Raw genomic sequence first — 26,480 nt, 5'->3', positions numbered from 1 at the left:
TGAATATGGGCTGTTTCAGCGAATCCACTTGTCAGTACAGAACCGCACTCAGACAAGACCTAATTTGTACTAACTTAATCCTTCACGAGGGCTCACACGGGGAAGCTCTGAGTGGGACTGAGGGACAATATAATTATGTCTCCTGCCCTAACACCGCTCTATTTTATCCTGAGGAATAGCTCAGAGGCAGATGGCACCCGGAGCAGGGGGCTGCACAGGTGGCATAAAACTATCTTTGCCCCGTCCTCTTGCACGGTGCCAGCTCAGACACCGTCTAAGAGTGGACCCTGCATGTTGGTTTGAACAGCTGGGATGATGACACACTGGACATTGATTTAATTGTCTGCAGGTTTAGTCATATCGAAATCTTGTTTTACAAAGGACTTTCCAATTTTTTTCCAAAATATTTTTTCCCCAAGCATTGTGGAGGTAAAATAACCTCCTAGCTGAACCATTTTATTTGTGGTTAAAGCTTTCATAGGTCACTGTTTTCAGAAATAAAGATTCAGGACTTGCTCCTGCTCCCAGTGAAATCAATGACAAAAACTCCCATTGATTCAAATGAGAGTAGGACCGAGTCCCTACCAGCAACGAGAAAGCTTAATAACAGTTCTGCTGGCTGTAGACAAGGTCTCGCTATTTCACCCCATAACAAGAGAACTGTTCATGGTTGAGGAACAATCCGAATATTTGTCTCTTTAAATAAATGAATAGTTCTTTAAGATTCCATTGAAAGTCAATATCCCCATCTGCGGCTGTGAGGCTTTCCAAAGCTTGCAATAAATCAGCATGCAGGAACTCAGAGCTCTGTCCTTGAAGAGATGCACAGTGACCTTGCTTATGCTTACTCCGGAGGAATAACCAGGAAAAACATAGGAACCCAGATAGAGAGTAGCGATGACTAAAGGCACTGCATGCTGGAAGCAAACGTTACAGTATCAAAGGCATTATCTGAACCTCCCCTTGATAAATAAAATGCAGCTTTTCATGCTAGTCTAACTAGATTGCTGCTGCTGTTTTTGCAGGGGGCTGAATGAAATCCTCATGATCATTACATTCTTGTTCAATAATAGCACACCCCAGTCACGTCTCCCTGCAAGTCCATTTCACTGGAGTCACTGAGCAGAAGCAAAGAAGAGCTGATGACTATGTGCTTCCGAAGCAGGTTGTATTTTTCACAGGCTGCAGTTTTCTGTTTTATTTGCAGCTTCTCCCATCTGGAATATCGAAATGGGATTGAAGTAGATAATTGTTAGCGGCAGGTTTTTGAGAGAGACCGCAGGGAACAGCATGCTTCACATACAGTATAAACTGGTCAGCCTGAAGGAGCTATGAATAGATGATTTTTAGATGTTACCGACATCTAATGCTCCTGGAAACTTTACAGTGGAAATGAGCCATTGCGCACAGTTCTTTAGTTAACATCCAAAAGGGGCAAGAAGGGGACAGCAGGGCTGGACAATGAGGCATCTTGTCCTTGGATTTCTCACAGAAAAACTAGCAAATGTTCTCCACCGCCTTCCAGTGAAAAGAGCATGAACGCTACAATGAACTGAATTCTACCCAACAGAGCTTAAGTCGCCTTTTCACAAGGATGGGATACAGTGACCCCTCGTCAAGCAGGGATTTGCTGGGAAACAGAACTTTGTTCTTCATCTTCATCTGCGCCTTTGCTGTGGTCACTTTGCTGCAGCAGATCCTGTATGGGAGAAACTATCTCAAGAGGTAAGGGGGAAGCGGTAAAAGTTCTATATCTGATCAGACAGAATTGTGACAGAGATCCCGGTGCAAAGGGGAATCCAATCATGCCCTAATAGCATTAATATCCTGGGATATTAGAGGGAGAATGTGACCGGCAGCTGTCGCATTTGTCAGGATTATTAACAAAAGAACGCTAGCTAAGGTATTAATTGTATGTATTTTAAATCCTCAGCTGATGTAAATCACTAGCTCTGCTGACTTCACTGGACCCGGGCTGACTTACACCAGCTGAGGATCTGACCCAATGTGCCAAATTTAGCCCTGATTTATACCCAGTCATGTACGCCCTCCCACATGGCTCTGGGTCACTCTGTGTATGTCAGGACAAAACCGGCCTGAAAGAGTGAAGTGGGACAAGAGTCTTCTTGTGGAAGTTTAATGCCTTTAAAATAAAAGCAAATGCATTTCCTGAAGATTCCTGGTTGGAATAACAAATGGCTTACTTTACTGTTCTGTGACAGTCTTTGTGTTAATCTGTGAGAAGGGTGGTGTGACTACATTGTTGGTGTCTCTTAAAAATCACATCAGTCATCAGCCTGAAAATGGTGCATTTCGTCTGATGTTTCCTGCTCATGTCATAACAAAATGCCAACTGGGAACATCAGTGTTTACCTGAGCCTGAAAGCACTGGCTCTCAACCTTTCCAGACCACTGTACCCCTTTCAGGAGTCTGATTTGTCTTGTGCACGCCAAGCTTCACCTCACTTAAAAACTATATGCTTAGAAAATCAGACATAGAAACACCAAAGTGTCACAGCACACTGTTGCTGAAAAATTGCTTACTTTCTCATTTTTACCATATAATTATAAAATAAATCAACTGGAATGTAAATATTGTACTTTCAGTTCAGCATACAGTGTATGGAGCAGTATAAATAAGTCCCTGTATGAAATTTTAGTTGATACCTACTTCACTAGTGCTTTTTACGTAGCCTGTTGTAAAACTAAGCAACTGTCTAGATTAGTTGATGTACCCCTGCCTGGAAGACCTCTGCGTACCCCCAGGGGTACACGTACTTCTGGTTGAGAACCACTGCCTTAAAGGATCTATTTAAAAATATATATATTTGGTGATTTGATTTATAAAGGGAAAAATTCCTATTACATACTTTTGGCAATTGGGCTTCAATAACATGTGACGGCTGTGGAAGTTTTTATGTTTTAATTTTAAGGGTAACTGGCAAAAAGAGATTAATGGTTTGATTCTCTCCTCCTTTGTATTATAAATGCTATCAAATGAGAAATTTCCTCATACCATGGTAGCATTTCACAACCACTATGCACTCACTTTGCACAGATGCGAATGACTACAGAAGAGGCAGGGCAGTAGAAAAATCAAGACCTAAATCTAAACGTGAGTGAATAAAGTAGAAAAATAACGACATTAAAGCACACCTAGTTCTGGTGAGAAGATGCAGATAAAATTCTTCTACTGAATGCTCTCTTTGGGCCAAACTCTGTCCTGATTTATATCCGGTGTTTCTCCATTGACTTCAGTAGGGTTGCAAAGGACACAAGAGAGGGCAAAAGTTGACTCACAAGCTCTCACTTCCTAAGAAAAGCCGCTCTTGTTATTTTAGTCTGTCCTACTATGGTGGTTGATATCACAAAAACTGCCACAAGCTTTGTAAGTGTAGGTTAATACATACTCAAGTTCCCCTCAGCCGTGATTTCTAGTCATTTGTTTCTTTCGTTCTTTTAATGATAGTATCAATCCCTCTAATGCCACTCAAACATTTTCTTCCGGCGTTTGGGAGAAAGAAAACAACATCCTGCGGTGAGGTGATGGTCCTTATCTCCCAGTGAGTGAAGTCAATGGCGGTTGAAGAAGCACAGTACCTGGGGGGATCAGGCCATTAGATATTAAAAAGGGCAGGGTAGTGCTGTATGAAAAGTCACTACAATGTTTGTCACTTTCCTGCGGCTCTCCTTCTCTTGAGGTTCTGCAGTGGGTTAGGATAGCTGTTCACACGATGTGGGTACATGCACCAAATTTTGAAAACCTTAATTTTCTGGAAGCCGCCGCCTTCTAAACTCAGCCAGCCGGGAGTAAGTAAAGTGACGGTTCTCCAAGGATTTGCTCGCTGGTCCGCTCTCCAGTGAGACTTGCACATATCCTTAGCTTTGTCTCTCTCATTACAGTCCTCCTGGACCAAGTCCTTCATGACAACGTTACACAGGCTGCAAAACTGGCCGGGCCCCCTCAGACCCTTTGTCTTTCACCTTCTGCTAACGCTGTTGAGCTGGTGGTTTCTTTCAGAACATCTTTCTAGCGAGGAAGTGGGATATTTACAGCGGCAGTACTGCCTGCCAAGTTGGAGTTTGAGGGGACGGGCTGAAGATGAGGCCAGGTGTCTCACTCTGATTCAATATGCTGCTGGGCGGGAATGCGCTGTGTGCAGCAGTAACTTTTCCCTCTCCTTTTCTCAAGGCAGTGGAAAGAAATTCCCTAGAGTACTAAGGGGAACCTGGAAATGGACCCGAATTGCTGTCAGAGTAAATACATGATGCTTTCCAGCATAAATATAACACTGGGCCAGATTGTCTCCTCCTGGCCAGAAGCCCGTGGGAATAGGAAGGGGCCTGCAGGGCAGGTAGGGTTTACGGGGCTGAATCCACTCAGGGTGCATCCACACTGCACGCTCCTCACGGCAGTATGTGGCGTATGTACACTGCACCCCCCCCCCACCCCAGCAGTGTAGATAGCGAGGCGCTGCTTAGGAGAACAAATTCACGCCAGCACCTTAGGGCATGTATCGTACACAGCTCTCTGTGCCCAAGCAGTGCCCCCCCCTCCCCCAAATTACACTGCTTTTCTTAACAGTGTAGTAAGAGCATCAGAACAGCCATACTGGGTCAGACCAATGGTCCATCTAGCCCAGTGTCCTGTCTTCCGACAGTGACCAGTGCCAGGCGCTTCAGAGGGAATGAACAGAACAGGCAATCATCGAGTGATCCGACCCACTGCCTCCCCACTGCCAGAGCCTTTCCCCGCTGCAGTGAGACTCCGGCAGCAGGGAACCACCAGAACTTTTCCCTGCTGCCTCCCCCCTGCCAGAGTCTTTCGCTGCCATGCATAGCTACACACCACAGTGCAGATGCAGCCTGCTTTTCAATGCTGCATGTAGCTCCTCAGACCCTGCACACTGCCACCAGCGAGCCTGCAGTGTAGACGTACCCTGAGTTCCTCTGAAGCATCATTTCACAGAGAGGAGTAATAGGGTCTGCAGAAATGGCAGGGGTGCCATGGATCTCAGGGCTCTTCAGGGAAGACGTTCCACCAACCAGATGCATGGAGGCAAGAGGCGAGGCGTCCTGGAGGGTGCATTCATGCTGCCACCCTGACTTTGGCGTGCTGCTTTTGAGTTCCCTTGTAGCAGCATGGTAGCAGGAAGTTAACTCAGCTCCCAGGTGTATTAATTCCTGCCTGGATCTTCACATGGATGCTGCCATGGAGTATAGCCAGTTCTATGCTCCCCCCACAGTCCTGCTCCCAAAGCCCCCTCCACGTGGAGCAGCAGTGGATGGACTTGGTGAGGAGAGAGACCCCACTTCACATTAGGAATTCCATGATAGGCCACCTCGGCTCACTGAGATGCATGACATGGTCCAGGCTTGAGCCAGGAACTCTCCCTTCTCTCCTCCCCCTTCCATAAATGCTGAAATTCTAGAAACGTAAACAGGAGGTGGCGGGGGGAGGGAGAAACAGGTGCATGGATTAAAATCAAGTGGTCAGATCTGGCAATCCTTACTTGGGCTGAACTCCCATTGCACCCAGGGGAAGTTTTGCCTGAACAGGGACTGCAGGCTTTGGTTCAGGGGCTGTGAGAGGAAGGTATAGAGTCTGGGAGAAAATCAAAAAGAAGAATGGCATTTGATGTGAGCTGCTTAGGGCCTGATCCAAACCCCATTGAAATCTATGGAAAAATTCCTATCGACTTCAGTGGGCTTTGGATCAGACCCGTAGACACTGGAAACACACACACAGACACAGCCCATTCTACCCCACATTTTTACAGTGTTACTAAAATATTTGAAGGCCAAATCCTACTCACCGTAGTCCCCGAGATTCCACTAAAGACACCAGATCTACTTGCACCAGTAAGGCAGACAAAGTTCAGCCGGGTATCTTATATGAACCTGTTTAAAATCTAACCAAATGCTGGAAATATTCAAAAGAGAGGGGATCTGAGAGCAGGGGATGGTGGGCTTTGTGGCTATAAAATCCTATAAAAGGCTGATAAAGTCAGACACAATTACGCTCCTTTTAATACTGATCTTCTGGGATAATTATTTTTATTGCAGGGCTTATGTGATATGATTAAAAATGTCCTCTCCATTAATCTGCTGAAGTCGGTTAAATGCTGGCTCCAGTGTGTGCTGCTGTTTCAACACTGGGCATCTGGATTATTTTTTATTTTGCGTCAGATTCTCAAATGAGATCCGGCCCGTTTGTGGGATCCAAGTGGCGCACAGAGGTTGGATTCTGCTCATTAAGAGGCCAGCAGGGAATTCTCTTTGTCTACGGGAACTCCCCACTCATGTAAAGATGTAGAAGTGGCTTCCACACCAACTTTCACCATCCTTCAACCCATGTCATAGGGGGCCTGTCAGGGGAAGGAGAGGACCAATCAGTTGCCAGGACAATGTGACTGATTTGTGCTCTGCTACATCTATCTTCCACTGGCATAGAGTCCATTAGATCCCCTCTAACGCCCTAACTCCCTCACTGAATGGGGCCCAAATGCAGGAGAGAATTTGGTCCTCTAAGAATTTTAGTTGTTAGTATGCAGGTAAACAGAACGTTTAAAGTTTATTAGCGAACTTAAGTGAAGTTTTCCATTGGGGCGCTAACGAGAAACATATATAACAACTCTCAAACAACCATATGCTGAGCAAGAAACAATGTATCTTCCCATTCAGAGCTCATGCACTAAAGTATTTGAAGGCTTTCTGCCTTCTAAATTAGCATAAAATCTCACCTACATGTATACACTGGCACCTAGTATTTGGAAAATCACACTCTTAAAATTTAAGATTGCATCAACATTGGCACGTCTCTAGCATCTTTCATCCAAGGACTGCAACGCAGACATCAGTTACCTACTCCTCACAACACCCACCTGAGAGACGGAAGGAAGGCGTTATTATCAGCATTTGTACAGATTGGGAAAGTGAAGCACAGAACAAAGGATTGACTCGCCTAAGGTGACTGAATGTGTCAGATCTCCTGATTCACAGTCCTATGTTCTGTCCACTAGAAAACTTTCCCACCCAGACGTGAAGTACTTTCCTGGTGAAATGACCTCTTACATCACTGACTCCTGGCAAATTACCTATCGGAATGTGAAACAAGTTTTGCTTTTAGTCTGGGTTTTCTTGGGAGCAGAAGGAGAATGCAGAAGGCGATAACAAAGCCTCAAACCCAAGTCAGTTTCCCACTTCATGTTAAGCAGTTCTGTCCCACCATATATTGTTTCGAAGGCCAAGTCTATCCTAAAAAGGTAGGTCTACCCAGCTGTGTCACTCAAGGGTGAGAAAAATCCACACCCCTGAGTGATGTAGTTAAACCAACCTAATCCTTAGTGTAGACAGAGCTAGGCTGACAGAAGAATTCTTCCAGCCACCGAGGCGCTGCCTCTGTGGGAGGTGAATTAACTCTAGTGATGGGAGAACCACTCCTGCCACTGTAGTGAGTGTCTATACTGAAGTGCTGGAGCGGTGCAGCTGCAGCTGTGCCATTGTAGGGGTGAAAGTGTAGACGTAACCTAGCTCTTGAACTCCTCTTTAAAAGTGTATACCAGTTGCTACTACTGCTACTTTTCATAGCGTCTTCAGTACATTGAGCCCTCTGCATGGTGCATTCTTCTCTGTCTCCATTAGGTATTCATTATCACCAATGGGAGCAGAATATAGTGTTGTATAGAAAGGGACCGTGTAGGTCTCATCCACACTAAACATATCAGGCCAGCTTCCAAACAGCTGCAAACCAGTCTAGCTGCACTGACTTCAGTGGAGCCACACTGATCTATTTGGCACTGGTGAGGCCTCATGTGGAGTATTGTGTCCAGTTTTGGGCCCCCCACTGCAGGAAGGATGGGGACAATTTGGAAAGAGTCCAGCAGAGGGTAACAAAAATGATTAGGGAGATGGAGCACATGACTTATGCGGAGAGGCTGAGGGAACTAGGCTTGTTTAGTCTGCAGAAGAAAAGAGTGAGGGTGGATTTGATAGCAGCCTTCAACTACCTGAAAGGGGGGTCCCGGGGAGGATGGGGCGAGGCTGTTCTTGATGGTGGCAGATGACAGAACTAGGAGCAATGATCTCAAGTTGCAGTGGGGGAGGTCTAGGTTGGCTATTAGGAAAAGCTTTTTCACTAGGAGGGTGGTGAAGCACTGGAATGGGTTACCTAGGGAGGTGGTGGAATCTCCATCCTTAGAGGTTTTTAAGCTGCGGCTTGACAAAGTCCTGGCTGGGATGATTCAGTTGGGGTTGGTCCTGCTTTGAGCAGAGGGTTGGACTAGGTGACCTACTGAGGTCCCTTCCAACTCTAATCGTCTATGATTCACAACATCAGAAGATGTGGCCCATTATCCTAAAATGGCTCACCATTGCAACTCCACCTGTGATAAGAGCAGTAGGAGCTCTAGCGTACACAAGACACCAGCAGGCACTCACCTGACAAGCACTGTGGCATACTGAATGCCAGCAGCTGGTTTTCACTAACACCTCCACCACTGATAGCACAGTATAGACCCCTTAGTGTTCAGTCCTCCTTTTGCTTACACTGATGAAATTGTCAAACAGTTGAGGAAGGTGAATTTCATGGGAAACTGATGAGTACTTATTTAAATAAAAGATCCAAATGCTTTAGATGTTACACAAACTTGCTGCGTAACACTTGTAAAGCTTTCCTCCCCTCTCGTCCATCTGTCTGTCATTCCAAAGTTAAGAGGCCAGATCAACAACTAGTGTAAACTAAGGTAACACCATTGACTTCAAAGAAACTACAGCAATTTACACTAGCTGGGGTTCTGGGCCACTGGAATAACATTAATTTACATTGCTGATAACATGATTCAAGGAAGTGGCGATGCAATGTATGCTCAATATTCTGTCCTTAAATAGCCATCATTTTCATTTTTTCAAACCTCAGATCTTCAGCTACGTCGCGGGCACTTGTCCTTGTTCAGAGCTCCATGTCAATTATGAAGAGTACTTTATTTTGTAATGAATTAAGTAATATCTGTACAGTGCTTTGTAGATGCTGTGCACTATGGACGGGTTAAGTATCATTATTAAGTTTTAAAACAAAGCTGTTTGAGTTATCTGAGCTTAAAGAAAGTATCTGAACAATTTCTGACAGATGAAAAACCAGATTTTTGATGCTCAGATAATTCAGTAATTTGGAGACCTTTAATTCTAGACTGAGCACATCACTGGAGAAAATGTAGTTAGGAAATAATCTTGTGCTTTCAGGGGATCTAATTTCTGTCAGTAACAGCCTAATAGATTGTTATGCAACTTGAAAAACAAACACTTTTGGACAGAGAACAAACATAGAAAACTCTAGCACAATTGTGCTGAAAGTTGAGGAATAATACGGACTTATGTCATGGGATAATAATACTTAATCGGTCTTCTAAATTGCTTTGAGAACCTTGGGTGAAAGTGCTTTATAAGTAAAAAATATATATATATGATTGCAAAGAGTTGTTCTTATTTGACAATTGGATAGTAGCGATTTTGTGTGATTGGTTACTAAAAATGGCACCTTTCCTTTTGAAAGTTATAAGTAGTTGTAAGAAGGGGTCTAGAAAAGTGAGAACTCCATTTCAATGATCGCCTTGCTGCCTGTACAGTGCTTTCTGCCAATGGGATGTTGGTTATGTGGTTGTTTAAAAATAGTTAGTGAACTCCAAATGGTTACAAACAGTGGACAGTCTTATGACTATATTCTGAGTGCTCACAGACCACAGTGAAGAGCACAGTACAAAAAGCAAAGTAGAACAGGGTAGAATATGGCAGGTGGGCTGTGGAATTTCCTTTAAAAGTCATTTCCTGAGGGCATTCCCCATTCCTTTTTTCATTCATGCATTACAGAATGCTTCTTCCTTCACACACCAAGTAAAGGGAGAGACATCACAAGTTCCTTTGTCATGCGTTAAAACGCTGCAGAAATGTGCAAATATTCACAGTTCGTTTGTCGGAAGCAACTTAGTTTTTATTTGTGAAAATGTCACAAAGCAAATATCCGAACTCTGCTAACTAGTGGCTTGGTACAGAGCTGGAATAATTTCTTCTGACTCATCAGTTCCTGCTTGCTTTTTAAAAAGAAACAAAAACAGAATGACAACAGATGTGGTGTTTTTTAGAGCTTGGGTCTGCCTTAGAGCACAGTCCTGCTCCCATTGAAGTTAATGGCTAAATTCTCACTGGCTATACTGGGATGAGGGCCAGTCTTCCGATCCTTCCATTCAGTATGTAGTGGTTGGCTGTTGATTTACTTTAGTAATAGCCTTATTATCTTACACAGCTCATTGCCACACTGCATAACCATTTGTAATACCTGCCCATGACTCTTAAAGTAATTTCAATTTTGGGTCTCATTTTTACACTGGCTACTGCAGCTTTGTTACACCAGGACTTTGCGATACCCTGAGACATGCTCAGCTTATTGGGTAATACTGTGAACAAATTAAATCCATTTCTGTTCCTTATGATACCACAGTAGTCCTCTGCTTTCTGCATTAATTGCTTCTGCCATTGGTATCAAGGCCAATCGTTTGTCCACTCAAATAGCTCCTCCTGAATACTTCACTTAATAAATATGCCAGGCCCTTCATCTTTGGTTTTTATTTTGTTTAAAATTTCCTGGGAATTTATCAGTGTTTATTTCAAAAAATAAAAAAAGCAGTGAAAATTGGTGCAAAAATTTAAATGCACATTTTTCTGGGTAAATATCAGAGTTAATATTGGGGGACAGCAGGACAAACAAAGCAACAAATAGAGAAATGTAAGAGTACTGAAAATAAAAGCAGTTTAATGCTCTGGTTTATTTTATGAGCTGTACATTTCCATACATACAATTTTGTAGTGTAGACGTGTCCTTAGTCTAATTTATTATTAACATAAACACATCTACTTAGTATAATGAATTGTATTTTCTTAACATGATCAATTTAAAAATTGGTAAAAATGAGTAAAATAGATAAAAATTAGTAAAACTGAAAACGAAGGGCCTTACAAATATGGGACAAATTCTGCCCATTCTCTGTTGTTTACATGCAAGTCCAGCTGAAGTCAGTTGGAGTTGCATGCATGTAACCGATGGCAGACTGGTAGTGCTGTATTGCAAACCTCAAGCATTCAAAAACCAGTAGTTATACCCTCCCAAAATCATTAAATTGGCTTAAAAATAATGAGATTTAAAAAAAATTATATTTTAATTTGCCTTCTATTTCGGAAGTTGTTTGCCCCCGGTGCATGTGGACAGGGCCAAATTCAACAGTAAAAGTGCAGGATCCACTTATCCTGTCCTAATTCTTGTGGTGGGGCAGCTGCCATTCTGATCCTCTCCATTCTGCTTTCTTGTCACTATTCTCTCTCTATCTCTCTTCCCTGCCCCCCTCAGCCTCCACCACTACTCGCATTCTCCCTTCTTGCTCCTACCCCCTACGTTCACTGCATGTTCATTTCTGAATGCGTGGGGTTGCCAATGTTATCAATGTTGCCGACTCTTGTGATTTTTTTTCCCCCATGGGTTTCACTGTATATAGCGTTTTTCTTAAGGCCCCAGTCCTTGGAGTCATGTGACCATGCAAAAATCTCAGCTTTCATTGAAAAAAGGGATTTCCTAGTTCTCATGGTTGTGAAGAAAAGTTTGAAAACATGAACGCTGTGCTCAGTTGGTAACGAGAAAGAGCCCGCATTTATTATTTTCCAAAATGTCTTGATCTTTAATCCCATTTCTTAATTTCTGAGCACCCTGACTCATGATTTTTGAATGCTGTGAATAGACAATACTGTTGGTGCAGGTAGGCCCAGATCCTCAAAGCTATTTAGGAACCTAACTCCCATTGAAATCAATGGAAGTTAGGCCCCTACATTTCTTTGAGGATCTGGGCCATACTGTCATTGGAATAGCAATCACAATATGACAGGAGTATTAGCCTTTCTAACCCTCACTCAGGTCAAGTGATTAGGAACAGGAGCTAAAGTTAACGCCCCTGTCACATGACGGGAGTCAGTAACCACTGGTCTCCTTGGTTACTATTACAGATATTCTTATTCTTATCTTCCTTTTCTTCTCAAACAATTTTGTTTTCCTGATACTGTTTTAACTCGAGTCAGGGATCTGCCCAGTCCTACTCTGTGTGTAAAACTTTGTAATTTTTACTTCAGTTGTGGCTTAATTTTATCCTTGATTGCTTTTTGCATTTCCTTTTTTATTTTCTATTTCAAGTGATATCTATTGCACAGTCGCCCATAGAACCCTGAGGCATACTGTGGACTTAACTTCCCATTTCCCCAACACATCCTTGACCTCTGTTGCTTTAAACCATTCCAGTTCGTTCAGCCTTTCCCTCCTCCCTCTGTATTGTTCTCTGCGGACAGTCACTGTTCTTACATTTTCTGCCTTCAATTTTATCTTTAATCCTAATTAATCATTGTGGATGAAACTATAAAAGTTAAGCCCCATCTACTCTGCTTGGACACTGTAGGTCTCATGGTACTTTTCATAAGCACAAAGGTGGCCATGCCAGTATTTCTCAAGACCCAACTGAAAACCTTGGGCAACCAAGTGCTTGGTTTATCCTTCTAGGGTACTAGTTACTTTAAAGTGTTAGGGACAGATCATGCCCTTTGGTTTCATGCATGGAGTGTGGGGAAACAGCCTACTGGTATAGCCCAAATTTTGTAGGAGTAGGGGGTTAGGCTGAACCTAAATGGTACCTTCTTCATCCTTTTGAGCAGGTGGAAACCTCCATAGGAGATCTCCATTTGGGGCTTTGTGAATGCACTAAAATGTGGGATTTCAGTACAGCTGCCGTTTGGGAGGGCCTATTGCATGGGAAATTCAAAACCTGCCTCACCATGGGATAAAACTGGCCTTACCTTGTCTTCCTAGGGTTTGTTGCGGGATACCAAGATTTATCCCATAGTGATTAATGAATTAACTCCTCATTAGACATTAGTCCAAGACCTCCCTTCCCCATCTTTGGTGGCTCTCTGGATGGAAGTTAAAGATTCCCATGGAGGGTCTTGAAATGAGTTCTGAGGGACCTCTGGTGTCCTGGCCAACATTCCCATTGCCAGTGTCCACGGCTGTACTATTGTTGAATCTATTACGTATGCAAAATCAATGCAGTTTGTGGGCAGTGATTATGGATGCCACTTTAATAGAAGCGCACATGCACATCTGACAGCAGAACTTAGCCATAAGTATGAAAGATGCTACATAAAACTGAATACTGTTCAGGTTTATAGTCACTGTTATATAGCTGCTTTCCTCCTTTGTGTCTTCAAGCTTGCTTGTGTGCTGCTCAAAATAGTCTCCAGCACTGCTCTGTTACTATCAATTCCTTCTTTCATTTATTGGGCCAAGCTCATCCCTGCTGTAATTCCATTTGGTTCATTGTGTAATGAACCAGTCTTATGCCCAGTGCACAAACGTGGGGTCCCTCCTTCACCTACTGAGTCTGCTGACTGACTTCCCCGGGACCTAGATTGTTTGATTTATTCCTTTTGTTTAGTATGCACCACACCTGCCATCTCCCATGGTCACAGATCTTTTTTCAAATTCTTTTACTCATCATCTCCTCCAGATCAGATGCCTTAGGGACCAGAGTTGGAAGTAATTCACAGACCCTTTTTAACTCCGTCCACAGACGTTTGGGACCTTGCAAATTGTAAGACCAGCCCTGCACCTATCATAAAGTTCCAAATCCCTGTTACAATCAGTTCAATGAATGGTCGGTCTATATTCATGTGCATATATCCACATGCATGTGACTATCCACATGCATATATCCTAAATACAACTGGGTTTGGCTCACTTTAAGGGAGAGACAAGAAAGCTTTTAAACTAGCCCTGTCAGGCCCAGATTGGCTCCTACCGAATGCAAATGTGAGCTTTGCCCATGGCTTCCATAGGAACAGAAGCGGGTCAGTCAGTGATATCAGTGAAGCATGGAGTCATCTGACATATTTCCTCCTGTTCTGTGAAGTGGGAGTAGGCCCAGAGATTCAGAACACAAGGGGCCATGTTCATCCTTGGCCTTATTCCAACAAGCTCCGTGCAGTTACACCAGGGATGTCACCTCTGGCCCTGAATTGTCAGAGGCACACGCATCTTTGCAGTTCCCTCCCCTTGTCTGTCTTCTTCTTTTTCTATGCTGCTGTGCCTTGACAGTCTATTTAATGATGATTCCAGGCATAAAACCTGATACTAAGAAACGATTAAAGTAATCACGTAATGTGCCTTTCACTTGTCACACAATTTTATCATCCAGGCAATTTAGAGACACTGAACCTCACCCTCATGGCAGCACGGGGGGCGGGGAGGGGATGCAGTTTCCACCCAGTGGATGGTCTGCCTTGACTTCGTTAGGGCTGCTAGGATGGCAACACATCGATAGTAGTTGTTAAGTGGACAGTTTACTTCACATCTCGGAATTAAAATGTTTTCAAGCCTCTCCGAGGTCTTTTTCCCCTCTTTCCCCCGCCCCCAGCCTAAGCACAATGAGAAACTAAGCAAGTGTGATATCACACACAGCAAACCCGCCCCATATGGAAAGCAAATCTTGATCTCGGCTCCTCTCCCAATCCTCTTACCTTGTCGCTGTCTCCATTGTCTCCTGTGCCCACTCTCCGGTTTGCACCTTTTACCATGCTATCCCCCGCTCTGGAAAGCTCCCTTTCTCTCCCTCTTCAATCCGTCTCTTCAAGCAATTCCTCCGCCCTTATTTGTTTCAATCGTTTTTTTCTTTAGCCCTTATCTCCACAGTGTTCAAGTAGCGCAGAGCCATTAATGAGTTTATCCTCACAGCAGGGAGGTATTATTCTATTCTCCTTATTCTACAGATGTGGGACTGAGGTCAGAGAGATTGACCAACTGACGTGCCTAAGGTCACATGGGAAACCTGTTAACCAGCCAGGAATATACTTTACACTTTCAAAGGGTGTCTTATGAATATTAATTCATGAATCTTCAAAATCCTCGCAGTAGGGCAGGTTTTATGATTCCCATTTTAGATTTGGGGAAACTGAGGTACAGCGAGATTAAGTGACTGTCCTAAGGGAACAAAGTGAGTCTGTGGCAGAGCTGGTATTAGAAAGGCAGGGCTCTCTGGCTCCCATTCTTCGTGTCTGACTACCAGATAATTCTGCCTCGAGCAAGGACCTTAGATAAGAGGCTTGTAGACGATAAGCAAGGAGTGGGAGTATGTGACTGGAGAGCGTTAAAGAGGAGAGACAGTGAGAGAAGCGAGAGAAGAAGACGACATTGGGTGTTAAAAAGGAAAAGGAGATGGGTGAAAGACATTGATTTCTCCTGTCAGGAATAAACTGCCCCTTAAAAAACAATCCCTCCCCGCTACTAAATTCAGTGTTACCCCTTGCCAGACCGTGTGGGATCAGCAGACTTAGTCAGATTTCAGGTTTGCTTACAGGCATTAAATTACATTGGATTCAGTCCATTTATGCTTGCCTTTGAGTTTATTCACCCTGCCTAGGGTAGCTGCAGTACAAGAGATGATGGGGAAGATAGCCTGAGAAATCCTTTTTAATATCCCTCATCCTGAGAAGAAAGAAGGTGAGCTGGAGATTTTTTGGGACTGGTTGACATTAGATGTAGGGGCTCTTCTGTGCCCTCTCCCTGACTAGTTTGCATGGAGCCTTCATTGCTATTGGGACCTCTTTGGAAGTGAATGCTGAACTTTTGAATGGTTAAACAGTCCTTCCTTTGTTTGCCCCAGTCTGCCCTATGACACTCCAGTGTCAGAAAGGTAATTATGTAGACTATGATCAGTATTGGGCAGGTCCTTCTGCAGGAGCTGCATGAATGCTCATGACCATCCTTCTGTTTGGGGCAGAGACGGGGCCATCAAAGACCAGGTGAAGTCCTACAGAATCTTCTCTCCTGTTTGAGCTGAACTTCACCAGATATCCTGCATTCACACTGTATCATCAGGGCAGCCATGAGATGGGATCTCTCTAATCTGATGAGATGATAATATGGATCCTGAACTCCTTATTTTAGTTCATTCACTTGTTTGGTCTTGTTTGTTTAATGTTTCAAAAATCCATAATTATTTGACATCCCCTCTACTAAAACCTCAGGTCAGGCAATAGTTGTTTCTTGTCTGGATTTTTGCAAGGGGCTTTTTGCTAGGCTCCCTTCTGCTTTCTGACGCCACTTTTGACAGGCCCTTCAGAGTGATGCAGCCTGGTTAATTTTCTGTTTTTCCATTATTCTCACCTTACTTCAGTGTTCATTCCTCCACACATTGGCTCAATCTTTGTCGCTATTGATTAAGGCCAAAACGTTGCTATTGACATTTACTGTTCTGAAAACTTCAAGTCGTCTTTGTTTAAGGCGACTGACTTGTGAACACTTTCTAGTGCAAGTTTGTAAAACTCAGTCTGTCAAGAAATATGACAAGAGTAAGTCTTAATTAACTCCATGGTTAATTATGGCCTGTGAGTTGGCATCTAAATTAGAATCATGCCCCTCCATCCAAAGGAGATCACGAAGATCAAGGGCAAGATTGGTAGCTAAGGTCTTAATTATCATCATATATTATTTGTTCGAGATTTTTATTGTCATGTTCAGCAACATGCGATGGGCAAATATGCTAATTTAAGGGGGAGATGACATTTTATGACCATAAATCCACCATTTGCGGCCATGAAAGAGTGCAGACGTATCTTGGGAGGCTGTTTTTGTATATTTGACTCTCTGTCCCAGTTACATAGTAGGCCACTATTTCTGCCTTCATTTTCCCTTCCTTCGTCACCCGCTTTTCTTGTTTCTTTTCTTCTCCTTGTTTCTTTCCTCCTTTCCTCTCCCCTGCCCACTGCATTTCTTCCTTGTTGCAAATTCCATGCTCAGGGACTTACCTTACCTTTCCCCCATCCCAACCACTAAGACAATCAGCAACAAAATAGTTAATGCTGACTTTTAATCAGGGTTTTGGATTAATATCCCAACAAGATAGATTGGTGGGGTGATTCACACCTCTCAGAGCCATTGTTTAAAGCTCTCTTCAGATTCAGGCAGAAAGTTCTGCATCAGTTTAAATTTAGGATCTGTCTAGATGGAGAGTTGTGCGTAGCAAGACAGAGTGTAAATCTACAGTTCAATAGTTTATCATGAACCATCTAATGGCATGGATCTTGTTACCTCTCACTAAAAGTTCCCTTTGATCTATTCCCATTTCAAACAGCGTTGGATCAAAGTGCAGAACAGAACTTTTACTGCATGTGGTAGCATGGTCCATACCACCAATTAGTGCACGGCGAGCTCGCGTGCTCTAGATTTGCATCCCAGCTTGCTGTGCGCTAATTCTCCATCTAATCAAACCCTTAGTTCATGTTTTCAAGGTTTTCTTCACAACCATGGGGAGCTTTTTCAAAAGAGAAAGCTGGGATTCTGGAGCACTGCTCCTTTTGAAGTCAGAGGTAAAACTGCCTCTCATTTCGCTCGGAGCAGAGTTGGGCGAAAGCGGAGAGCTTTAGAAAAAAATCTCACCCTTAGTTTTTCCTGCATTTCGTTGTTTATGCAAGTTGCCTTTACTCATAAGAATAGTTCTATTATAAAAGATAGAATTATAGTAGAGCTCCAGAAAATACATTACAAAGGTATAAACCCAATCCTGCAAACCCATATTTCTTCTTGCGAGTAGTCCTAGGAGTGCTGTAACGTGTCCTCTGGAGTTGTATTATAACTCAATATTTTGTTAAATTCTTGAACGGTTCCATGTGCCACCCTCTCCTTAGAGAAGGATCCTGACACCTAACTTGACACGTTTTTCTGTCCTTAAATTCAGCTCACAACCTTGTGGCTTGTCCTTACCATGCAGAGAGAACAGACTCATCCACAGACCCTGAGTTGCTCTCCTTAGGTGTTTGTGTACTTTAATTAGATCTCTTCTCTGCTATTTCAAGCTAAGCATGTGAAGCTTTTCCTTGTAAGACATACCTGCCATTCCCCAAAGTTAGTCTTACTGATCTACTCTTGGATCTTTTCCTAAATTTGAATGACATGCGTTAAACTTGGCACCTCAATTACTGCACAGAGTATTCCAATGAGGCCTTAGAAGGGAGCATTCTAGCGTGGAATGAACATTTCCTTTGCTTTATGAACAGATCCTCCTGTCTGAGCATTTGAGCATTTCTTCTGCTTCTCTCCCAGATGTTATGTGCTGTGTGGAGATACACGAAGGGGCAGAATTTTGCTTCAGATTTTGCAAAAATTTAAAGTGTTTTTCAATGATCTGAAATCTGTCTGAATTTTAGCTATAGCGTAGGAAGGGTCACGTATAAGGGACACACTGATACCAGTTATTTATCTAGATGAGCAACCTTCTACTTCAGTTTGCAAAGATTTATTGGAGTCTGAAATTGCCAAATGTAGCCTAAATCCATTTTTTTTAAATCCAAATTTCAACTCAGTTCAATGAAAGCGCTGTGACTATTTGTCTTAATATCACCCCATCTTATTGTTCATTACTGCCTTCATTGATTCAAACTAATCAAACATAAGATCAGACACTTGTTTAAATGTAAACAAAAACTCTTTAAAGCTATCAAGTGCAGTAACCAATCTGCTAGACTGGAGAATTTGGAAGAGAATAACATTTATTTATTCCAACATTCACAAAATCTAAAGTGGCTCAGAAGAGGTGAAAGCTTTCGCATGCCCACTTTATGCTAATATACCACACAGAAATAGACACATTGGGTCTGACTCTCAGCTAGTAGAAGTCATCTTAGTGCCCTTGAAGGTAATGGAGCTACTCTGATTTATGCCAGCTGAAAATCTGGCCTTCTGTCTGTGTGTTCCCACAGTATTAATAAAAGAGACATTTTACAGCAGTGTGTTTCTCAGAAGTAAAATGGAGATAGCTCCGTGTGCAGAAGAGACACCAGATGGGAGATGGTCCTAGCTGCTGAGTGCATAACAGAATCTGGTAGCGGCTCTTACACCCGTGCAGAATTCCCATTGATTTCCATGATTCTCCACCTGGGAATAAAGGGAGACGTTAATGCATCTTGTTGCAGGAGTGGGGCCCAAGAGAGCAACATTATTTTTCCGTTGGCTCTGCTGTCTTTTAACGTGTTACATGGAGGAATTGGAACAGCTGCTTTTGATGCCAAGGTCTTCTGGTGGAGAGAGAGCAGAAAGGATGAATCACATTTTATATACGGATTTCTCCCTCCCATCCAACTCTCTAAACTGGCCACCATTGTAGCTCCACCTAAAACGAATGCAGACTCTAAATTTGCTTTAGAACCTGGACTCATTTCATGGTAATTCAGCCTACACTTTTGCACTGGCTTAATATTTCTGTTTATCTTTGGCAAGCCAATGAGATACATTCAATTATTTATAGGCTGCTGATCTTTATTCTAGGATGTATGTAAACAGATTTATTTATTTATTTTTACAGCGGGAATGGCACTTTATCATTTCATAAAGGATTTTTTATTTACATTTGGGCTGCAATTGTCATTACCCACAGAGCCAGCTGGTCTGGGAAAAGTACCGTGTCCAGCACATTGGGGAACTGACCTTCACTGGTGCCTTTGGACAGTAGTGCAAAACAAATTAATAATAACCATTGCAATGAGCAGCAAGATATCTGCCTGATGGATACTTTAATTTATCCATAGTATATTATGAGTGGTATTAATTATGAAATAATTAGCAGAATGCTGGCAACAGACCCTTTAAATCCTATAACAGATCGTTTTGGCATAGTAGTTTCCGACTACAGCTGTGTGGAAAGACAAAACTATTGAAAATTTGAGATTTCTCCCTTCCTTTTTTTTTCTTGGTTAATGGGCCATATTCTTAAAAAATCATCAAATGTCATTCATTTCTTTGCTTAATAGTGGGTCCCTTCTTCAGTGAAAATGAGCCCATTTTAGAGGCAAAATGGCCCCATTCGGAGCAAAAACTTGGCATCCATGTCTGAAACGTTAACATTTTTAGTGGTTCTCTTGTTATTTAATTTTATAAAGAAGCAAAAATTTGAGCACTGGGAAAATACCCAAAATGAAATGTCAGTGAAAGATTCGGAGGAAACATTCTCACCATTTTCATACAGCTCTGATCACAGCTGTTGCAGACAACTGTACCAGCTTAGTCGTCTGACCAAAGCTGGGAGAAACATGAAAACTTTGTTTGGAAGATGTTTTCAGAGGGCTGAGAATGTATCCTTCTTTGTTCTTCCACATTTTTCAGGAATTTTTTCACCCTGAAATGATTTTCCCCAAAAATGTCAATATTTTCGGTAAAAATTACAAAAAAACAATTTTAAGAGGCACAAAACGTTCATGAGCAGCGTCATCAGACTTTTTGTAGGACATTTCAGTTTAGGAATAAAAGTAGTCACATGATTCCCAGCAGCCCCAGCGCCACTGCAGGCTAGAGAGCACACAGTTGGCAGGTTGGGAGGTGGATCGTGGCCATGCAGTGGGGCCCTGCAAGAGGCTTATAATCAAGGCAGGTGCAAGGAGACTTGTTTGTCAGACTAATCTGCAGTAACACAAGTAGTATGGGCAATCGCTGAAACAACACCTGCTAGTGGGTGCGTGCAGCGAACACTTTGTTACAGATAAAGCGAGGCAATGGTTGAACTTGCCATATGCTGCAAAAACAGGCTTGTGGACATTCGTTTGTATTCCACCTGGCTGTTTGGTTTGACCACACGTGTTTCCCTCCTTGTTTGCCATTTGCACAAATGGGCTTTTGTTTACACAGACGTCTGGAGGATGGCCATTCATCTTAACAAGGGTATTGGCGTAGACAAGAGCAGTGGCTATTCGCGGTATGCTATTCACCGGTCTGTGAAACACCAGGTATTCAGTAGAAGTTAGTGCCAGAGATCTGACTGGGGTTTATTAGTGCTTTAGAACACCTATAACAATAAAGAGATTATGTGTCCACAGATGTTCCGCATCTGGAACAAGTAAACTGCTGCCATCTAGATTCATAGATTCCAAGGCCAGAAGGCACCATCGTGATCATCTAATCTGACCTCGTGTATAACACAGGTGATAGAACTTTCCAAGAATAATTCCTAGGCATGTCTTTTAGAAAAACGTACACTGAGTGGCAGGCAGAGAACACCTGGAATGGCCCTCCCTCTCTGTCTCTCAAAGGAAGAAAATCCTTCATTTAAATGTCTCAGGCAGCTCTCCTTCCTAATTCACTTCCTGTGCAGATAACAGCTGTCAGTCGCACTGCTAAAAGGATGTAGATTGATCACCTATTCCCTCTTGTCATAAAACAAACAACTGCCCCACCCCCCTCAAGCTATCTAAATGCCCTTAGTTTCCTGATAAATCAGATGACACCTTGTTCCCTCATCCAACACAGCTCAACTTCTACCCCATCCAGCCAGACAGACAGTCACCCCCAAGTGTTCAGAAATCATGAGTGAAGCTCCCAAAATCATTGTATTGGTTTAAAAATCATGAGACTTCTAAAAAAAAATATGGTGGTTCTTTTTCTCGGGCTGCTGGCTTTTGAACCTTTAGGGAGCCCTCAAGTCATATTCTCAAGCTTTTCTCCAGAACCATGAGGGCCAGAAACATTTTTTTTTAAATGAAATCTGAGTGTCCCAAAAGTACATGGATCCCAGAGCTGGGGCTTTAAGAAAACTGTCAAGTGTCACAAGAGTTGTGGTAAAATTATGAGCGTTTGCACCACTAGCAGCAGCTATGGCACATATTTGTTTAGAACACTTCAGTTCTCCAATCAGGGAGCAGAAACAATACCAGGTGACTTAGGTAACCAATCAGTTGTCACAAATAATGACAGGAAAGGAATTCTCAAACGTTTTTCTAGCATGGCCCCACAAATCAGAGACAACATCTAAATTCCATCATTTTTAAACCTGTGGGTCCAAATTGCATACTGAGCCAGCTTTCAAAGCTCTTTGCACATGCAGTCATCTGGTTTCATCTGCACCTGCATATCTCTGTATGAAATTACCTACTTGGTCCATGTACACTTATTTTGCATACACAACCCAGGTCTTATCTTTGACAATTCGGCCTTTTAATTCTATAGGTTTTTGTTTTGTTTTGTGTTGAGCAAAATGAAATCTCAAACCATAAGTATTAACAATAATAAAACAATGAGACGTGGCTCTTGATATTTCAGTTTTTTAATTGAATTTCCCCCCCTTTGGGTGAATGTATCATAGCTGCAGTATCGAGAAAAGAAAAGGACATCAGAACACGTGCTGAAAGAATTAATCAAATGAATTACATGACATATCACCTGCCTCATTTTCTTATTAGAGGGCTGCAGTTTAGCTGGCAGAGTGGAGAGGAATTGGCAAATTGGACCGGGACCTTTAATTTCACGGATGATGGAGCAGTGAAGAGTGGCAGTGACACGGGCACCAGGTACAAACACACAAGAGATTGACTCTGGAGGGGAGAACTCCAATTAATGTGGATCTGTTTTTGTACACACTGGGAGTATCAGCATATATAATAGGGGTCAGATTCACCAAGACATCTCAGTTGCTTTGCACTGTTCTAAGCATCCAGAGGATAGGGGTGAATCTAGCCCTATACACACATTATATATGTGTGTAAAATGTAATTCCCTGTAGTAGAATTGTTCGGGTGCCTAACAGAAAAAAAAAATTCTTTCAAGATGTTACTAGTCCCTTTATTTATTCTATTTTGAAAACTCTTGTTTCTTAAAGAAAACCAATTGAAATCACAAAAAAATGTACTGTAGCAGTGTTGTTTTAACTTTTATATAAGAAATGCTGGGGCCCTATTCTGCTCTCATTGTTTAATAATTGATTGCTAAAAACAATAGGTATAGTTGGCGGCTAAATGAAACACAATTTGTATGATAAGTTGACAATCAATTTGGGCCCCGACTCTGCAATCAGGTTCACATGGACCAACTCTTGTATCCCTGCAGAGCCCCTTTGACACAATGATCCACCTGCACAGATCCCGTTGCAGAACTGGGGCCAATACTGAGGCCGTCCTCATGAGAATGTGGGTCTGTGTCATTCTCCTGCCCTCAGAGGCTGGTCCACATAAGAGGTTAATGAATCCGTTACTGTTCCAAGCTCGGGGACTTAGTTGTTTAGCTCAGGCAATAGAGGTTTATGTATTTAGTGCTAACCGTCTTGAGCTCAAATCTTGCTGTTGGCCTGAGCAGGGGTGGTTACAGAAATGGTGACCCAAGATGGGGGTGCCCTCAACTCCCACTGACTTCAAAGGCAATTGAGGGTGCCGAACATCTTTCAGCATCAGGAACAGTATACAGAAGGGAAGCTCTTAGACACACAGTTAAGTGAAAAATGTAATAATAAAAAAAGCCAAACCAGATCTATTTCCTGGGTATAAATACAACTCGAGAGTGTCTGGATAAATTAAGCTCTCTATGTGAAATACCATCATAGAGTATTTCAGTAACCATACCCCACTACAGCTAGGGAGCTGACAGCATTTCAAAGGCAAGCGGAAGTACAAAGGCTGGCCTGCCAAAATCATGCAGTCGCACTCAACTAAAGCAGCTCTTCAATTCCTGTTAGGGCTCCCTGAGCTGTAATGTGATACCATATCAGAGCTTCCAGCCACTTATTCTATTTATTTAGGCAAGGGAGCCTTATGAAAAGAACCACCCTAACGGCATTTTTAATCCATGGGCTAAAATAGTTGGTTTACATATTCTTTAATTTAATTTTTGTACTGATCTTTGTTTATATCCCTTGTGTATGTTTACAGTCCACATACTTGAAGTCTTCAGTCTGGGAAGTTGGCATATGAGAAAACAGCATGAGGCACAAACAAAGAAATCTTCTTGCTGAGAATTAATAAATCTAGAGATTTCCCTCCTGTAGGCACCCTTGATAGATACATTTGGACGATCCTTTATTGTGGGGTTGGAGAGCCAGAACTCGCAATTACGTTGTTCAAATTAGTTCCAAGGAAAACAGACAGGTTTGAGATTAAGAATCTGGATCTGATGTTCAACCCACTTACTCCCCCAAACGTTAAGGAGTGTCTCAGTTCAGATTCAGTCTGTTATGCAAACAGGCTGTAAATGCGCAATTCAGATCTGGATTTCAAACCCCACTGAAGTCCAGTGCCAATTGCATGTATGTACAGTGGTGTTGGAAAATGTTTAGACTGGGGATGCTTAGAGTCATTGAACAAAACTGTAAACCCTTTATATAATGGAAACCACTTCAGGTCAGGGGGTACTGCTGTACCCCAGCACCCTTAGTTCCAGCACCCCTCTGTGTGTGAATTTGTAGAGTGGGGGATTAGGATTTTGTGCTGTGGTTAAGTCCCTCTCTCAAACATATACTAGTAAGTAGATGCCCACATCATATATGGTTGTAAATTGAAAATACATAAATAAGAACCATATGTATGAAATGCATGGAGGTCAGACCATATGATGAATTGCAGAGCTCTGTGTTAAATTGCATTTACCATGCTCCTTTGACCACCTCATCTGCCCTCCGCTCACTAGACATCTTCCCTAGGACTTATCCTGACATTCCAAGTCGCCGAGCATCTTTAAACTGCTGATATTTATTAAAAACTGCCAGTCTAAATTGCATTAGTCTGAGGTGTGCTGATTTTAATTATATGTATAAGTCCCTGGGGAGGTGTCTAATGAGCACAGGGTCAATGAGGTGGTCCAAGGTGCAAAGTAAAAGAGATTTATAACATAGCTCTGTAATTTATCATAATGTCACTTCCTTGTGAAGTGTATATATAAATATTTATATACATTTGAATAGATATTGTAATAATTAGATAAAACTAACACCTCTGACCAAAGCAGAGCTATATGATGTATATAAATAATATGTGTCTGTGTATGTGTACACACACACACACACACACACACAATCATATAGCTCTTCAATTTATCAAATAGCTTTGCACTTTAACATATGGCATCAAATCATTGGTAAGTCACTTATTCTCTGTGTGCCTCAGTTCTGTGAAACGGGGATCGGTACTTCTTTATCTCACAGGGGTGTCATGAGTATAAATACATGAAAGAATAAGGCACTCACATATTATGGTAATGGGGGCCATATTAGCACCATATATAGATGGTGTTTTATTAGATGGTCACCATACTATTTCTCAAGCAATAAAATGCAATATTTAAAATGAAATCTTAGATCCATGTTGATGGTGTTTTGTAGCAAGAGGTATTGTTATGCGTATGGGAGACAAGGTCCCATACTGTTTCTCAGATTTGTGCAATATAATATTTTACAGTTTTCTACACCCTTTGCTATACATGTGTAGCATGCAGTATTGCTAGCACCAAATGTTAAAAACCATGAGTCAGACTCCCTCTCTATCCTCTCCCCTTTCCCCCTAACCATGAGATCTTAAAATCATGTAAAATTGTTTTTTAAAAAACACCTTTTGGATTCTTTTTATTTGGTCTCTGGATTTTGCATTTTTTTCCCCTGAAAACCACGAGGGCTAGACACTGTGTTGTTTTAAAATAAAAGCTGAGATTCTCACTCAGTCACAAGTCCAGGAGCTCAAGCTTTAAGAAAAAACACAATCACAATAAGGTCAAGAGAGTGGGCAACAGTATACAGTATTTATTTCTCTATATTAGATGAATAACATGATTGTAATAGTTTTTCTTCTTTTTCTTATATTGTTTTATACAACTGAAACAGGAAGATGTTTGAAGAATTGTTTCTTCCTGTTGAAATACTTTAGAGAAAGAGAGAGAGAGAGAGAAATATTTAGTAACCTATCATTTATTTAGTCCTTTTATTATTAGTGGGACATGTACATATGCAAGATCTGGACCAATGCCCATTGAAATGTGTGGGAATCTTTCCATTGCCTTCAATAGTTGCTGGATCATGCCCTTAGTGGCATTGTAATCCTCTTGAGTCTTTGGCTATGGAAGGCTTCCATATGATTGCAGGTTCATGTACAATGTGCTAAGTGCTGCTTTGCTGATTTGGTTACTTTGATCCTATTGGAAACCTTGATCTTTGGCATCCACAAAGCAGTCACCTGTCTGGAAACAAGAAGGCCTTTTTCTTTAAAGTGGAAGATTTCACCTCTTTTGTATCTTCCTTTTGTTCCTGTGCTCTCTGAGTCTGTGATCACAGGTCTCTGTGGAGGATTTGAGATTTTCATTTGGACCACTGCAAGCCTCATCACCTTCCACTCTATGTGCAAGGCACACTTCTTCAACCTGCCTTCTCTAATATAAACACAGAGGAGCATGTACATTTAAAACCCACCCCTTGAAAAAAACCAAACCAAACCTACCAAATCAAAATACTCCATTGCGCATAGAATTCTCCCCCCGCCCCCCCCGGGGAAATATGAGAGAGAGAATGAATCACATGGCTGATGACAGTCATGTGGTTTAATGCACTACTGGAAAGTGCTCAGATACTGTAGTGTTGAGGCTGGTCTAAGAACCTACTCCCAGTAGAATC

The 26,480-nt window shown here is 42.3% G+C and overlaps 1 protein-coding gene across 3 annotated transcripts in view; it reads left to right on the top strand.

The window, feature by feature from the left end:
- The first annotated feature begins 1,594 nt into the window (after positions 1–1,594).
- Positions 1,595–26,480, top strand: part of ST8SIA5 (ST8 alpha-N-acetyl-neuraminide alpha-2,8-sialyltransferase 5) — a 64,111-nt gene continuing 39,225 nt past the window's right edge. For 2 of the 3 annotated variants that reach the window (XM_067545635.1, XM_067545634.1), the window contains exon 1: positions 1,595–1,725. In XM_067545635.1, the coding sequence (XP_067401736.1) occupies positions 1,595–1,725 (131 nt within the window). Of the gene's footprint in view, positions 1,726–22,299; positions 22,408–26,480 lie in introns of all 3 variants that reach the window. The other variant, XM_067545633.1, reaches the window with a different exon arrangement.

Source organism: Emydura macquarii, unplaced genomic scaffold (assembly GCF_026122565.2).
Source record: "Emydura macquarii macquarii isolate MOO-44397 ecotype Brisbane River unplaced genomic scaffold, CSIRO-AGI_Emac_v2 contig_1045, whole genome shotgun sequence".
NCBI classification, from domain to species: Eukaryota; Metazoa; Chordata; order Testudines; family Chelidae; genus Emydura; species Emydura macquarii.
Note: the sequence above shows the minus strand (reverse complement) of the source record. Positions and strands in the feature narration are given on the sequence as shown.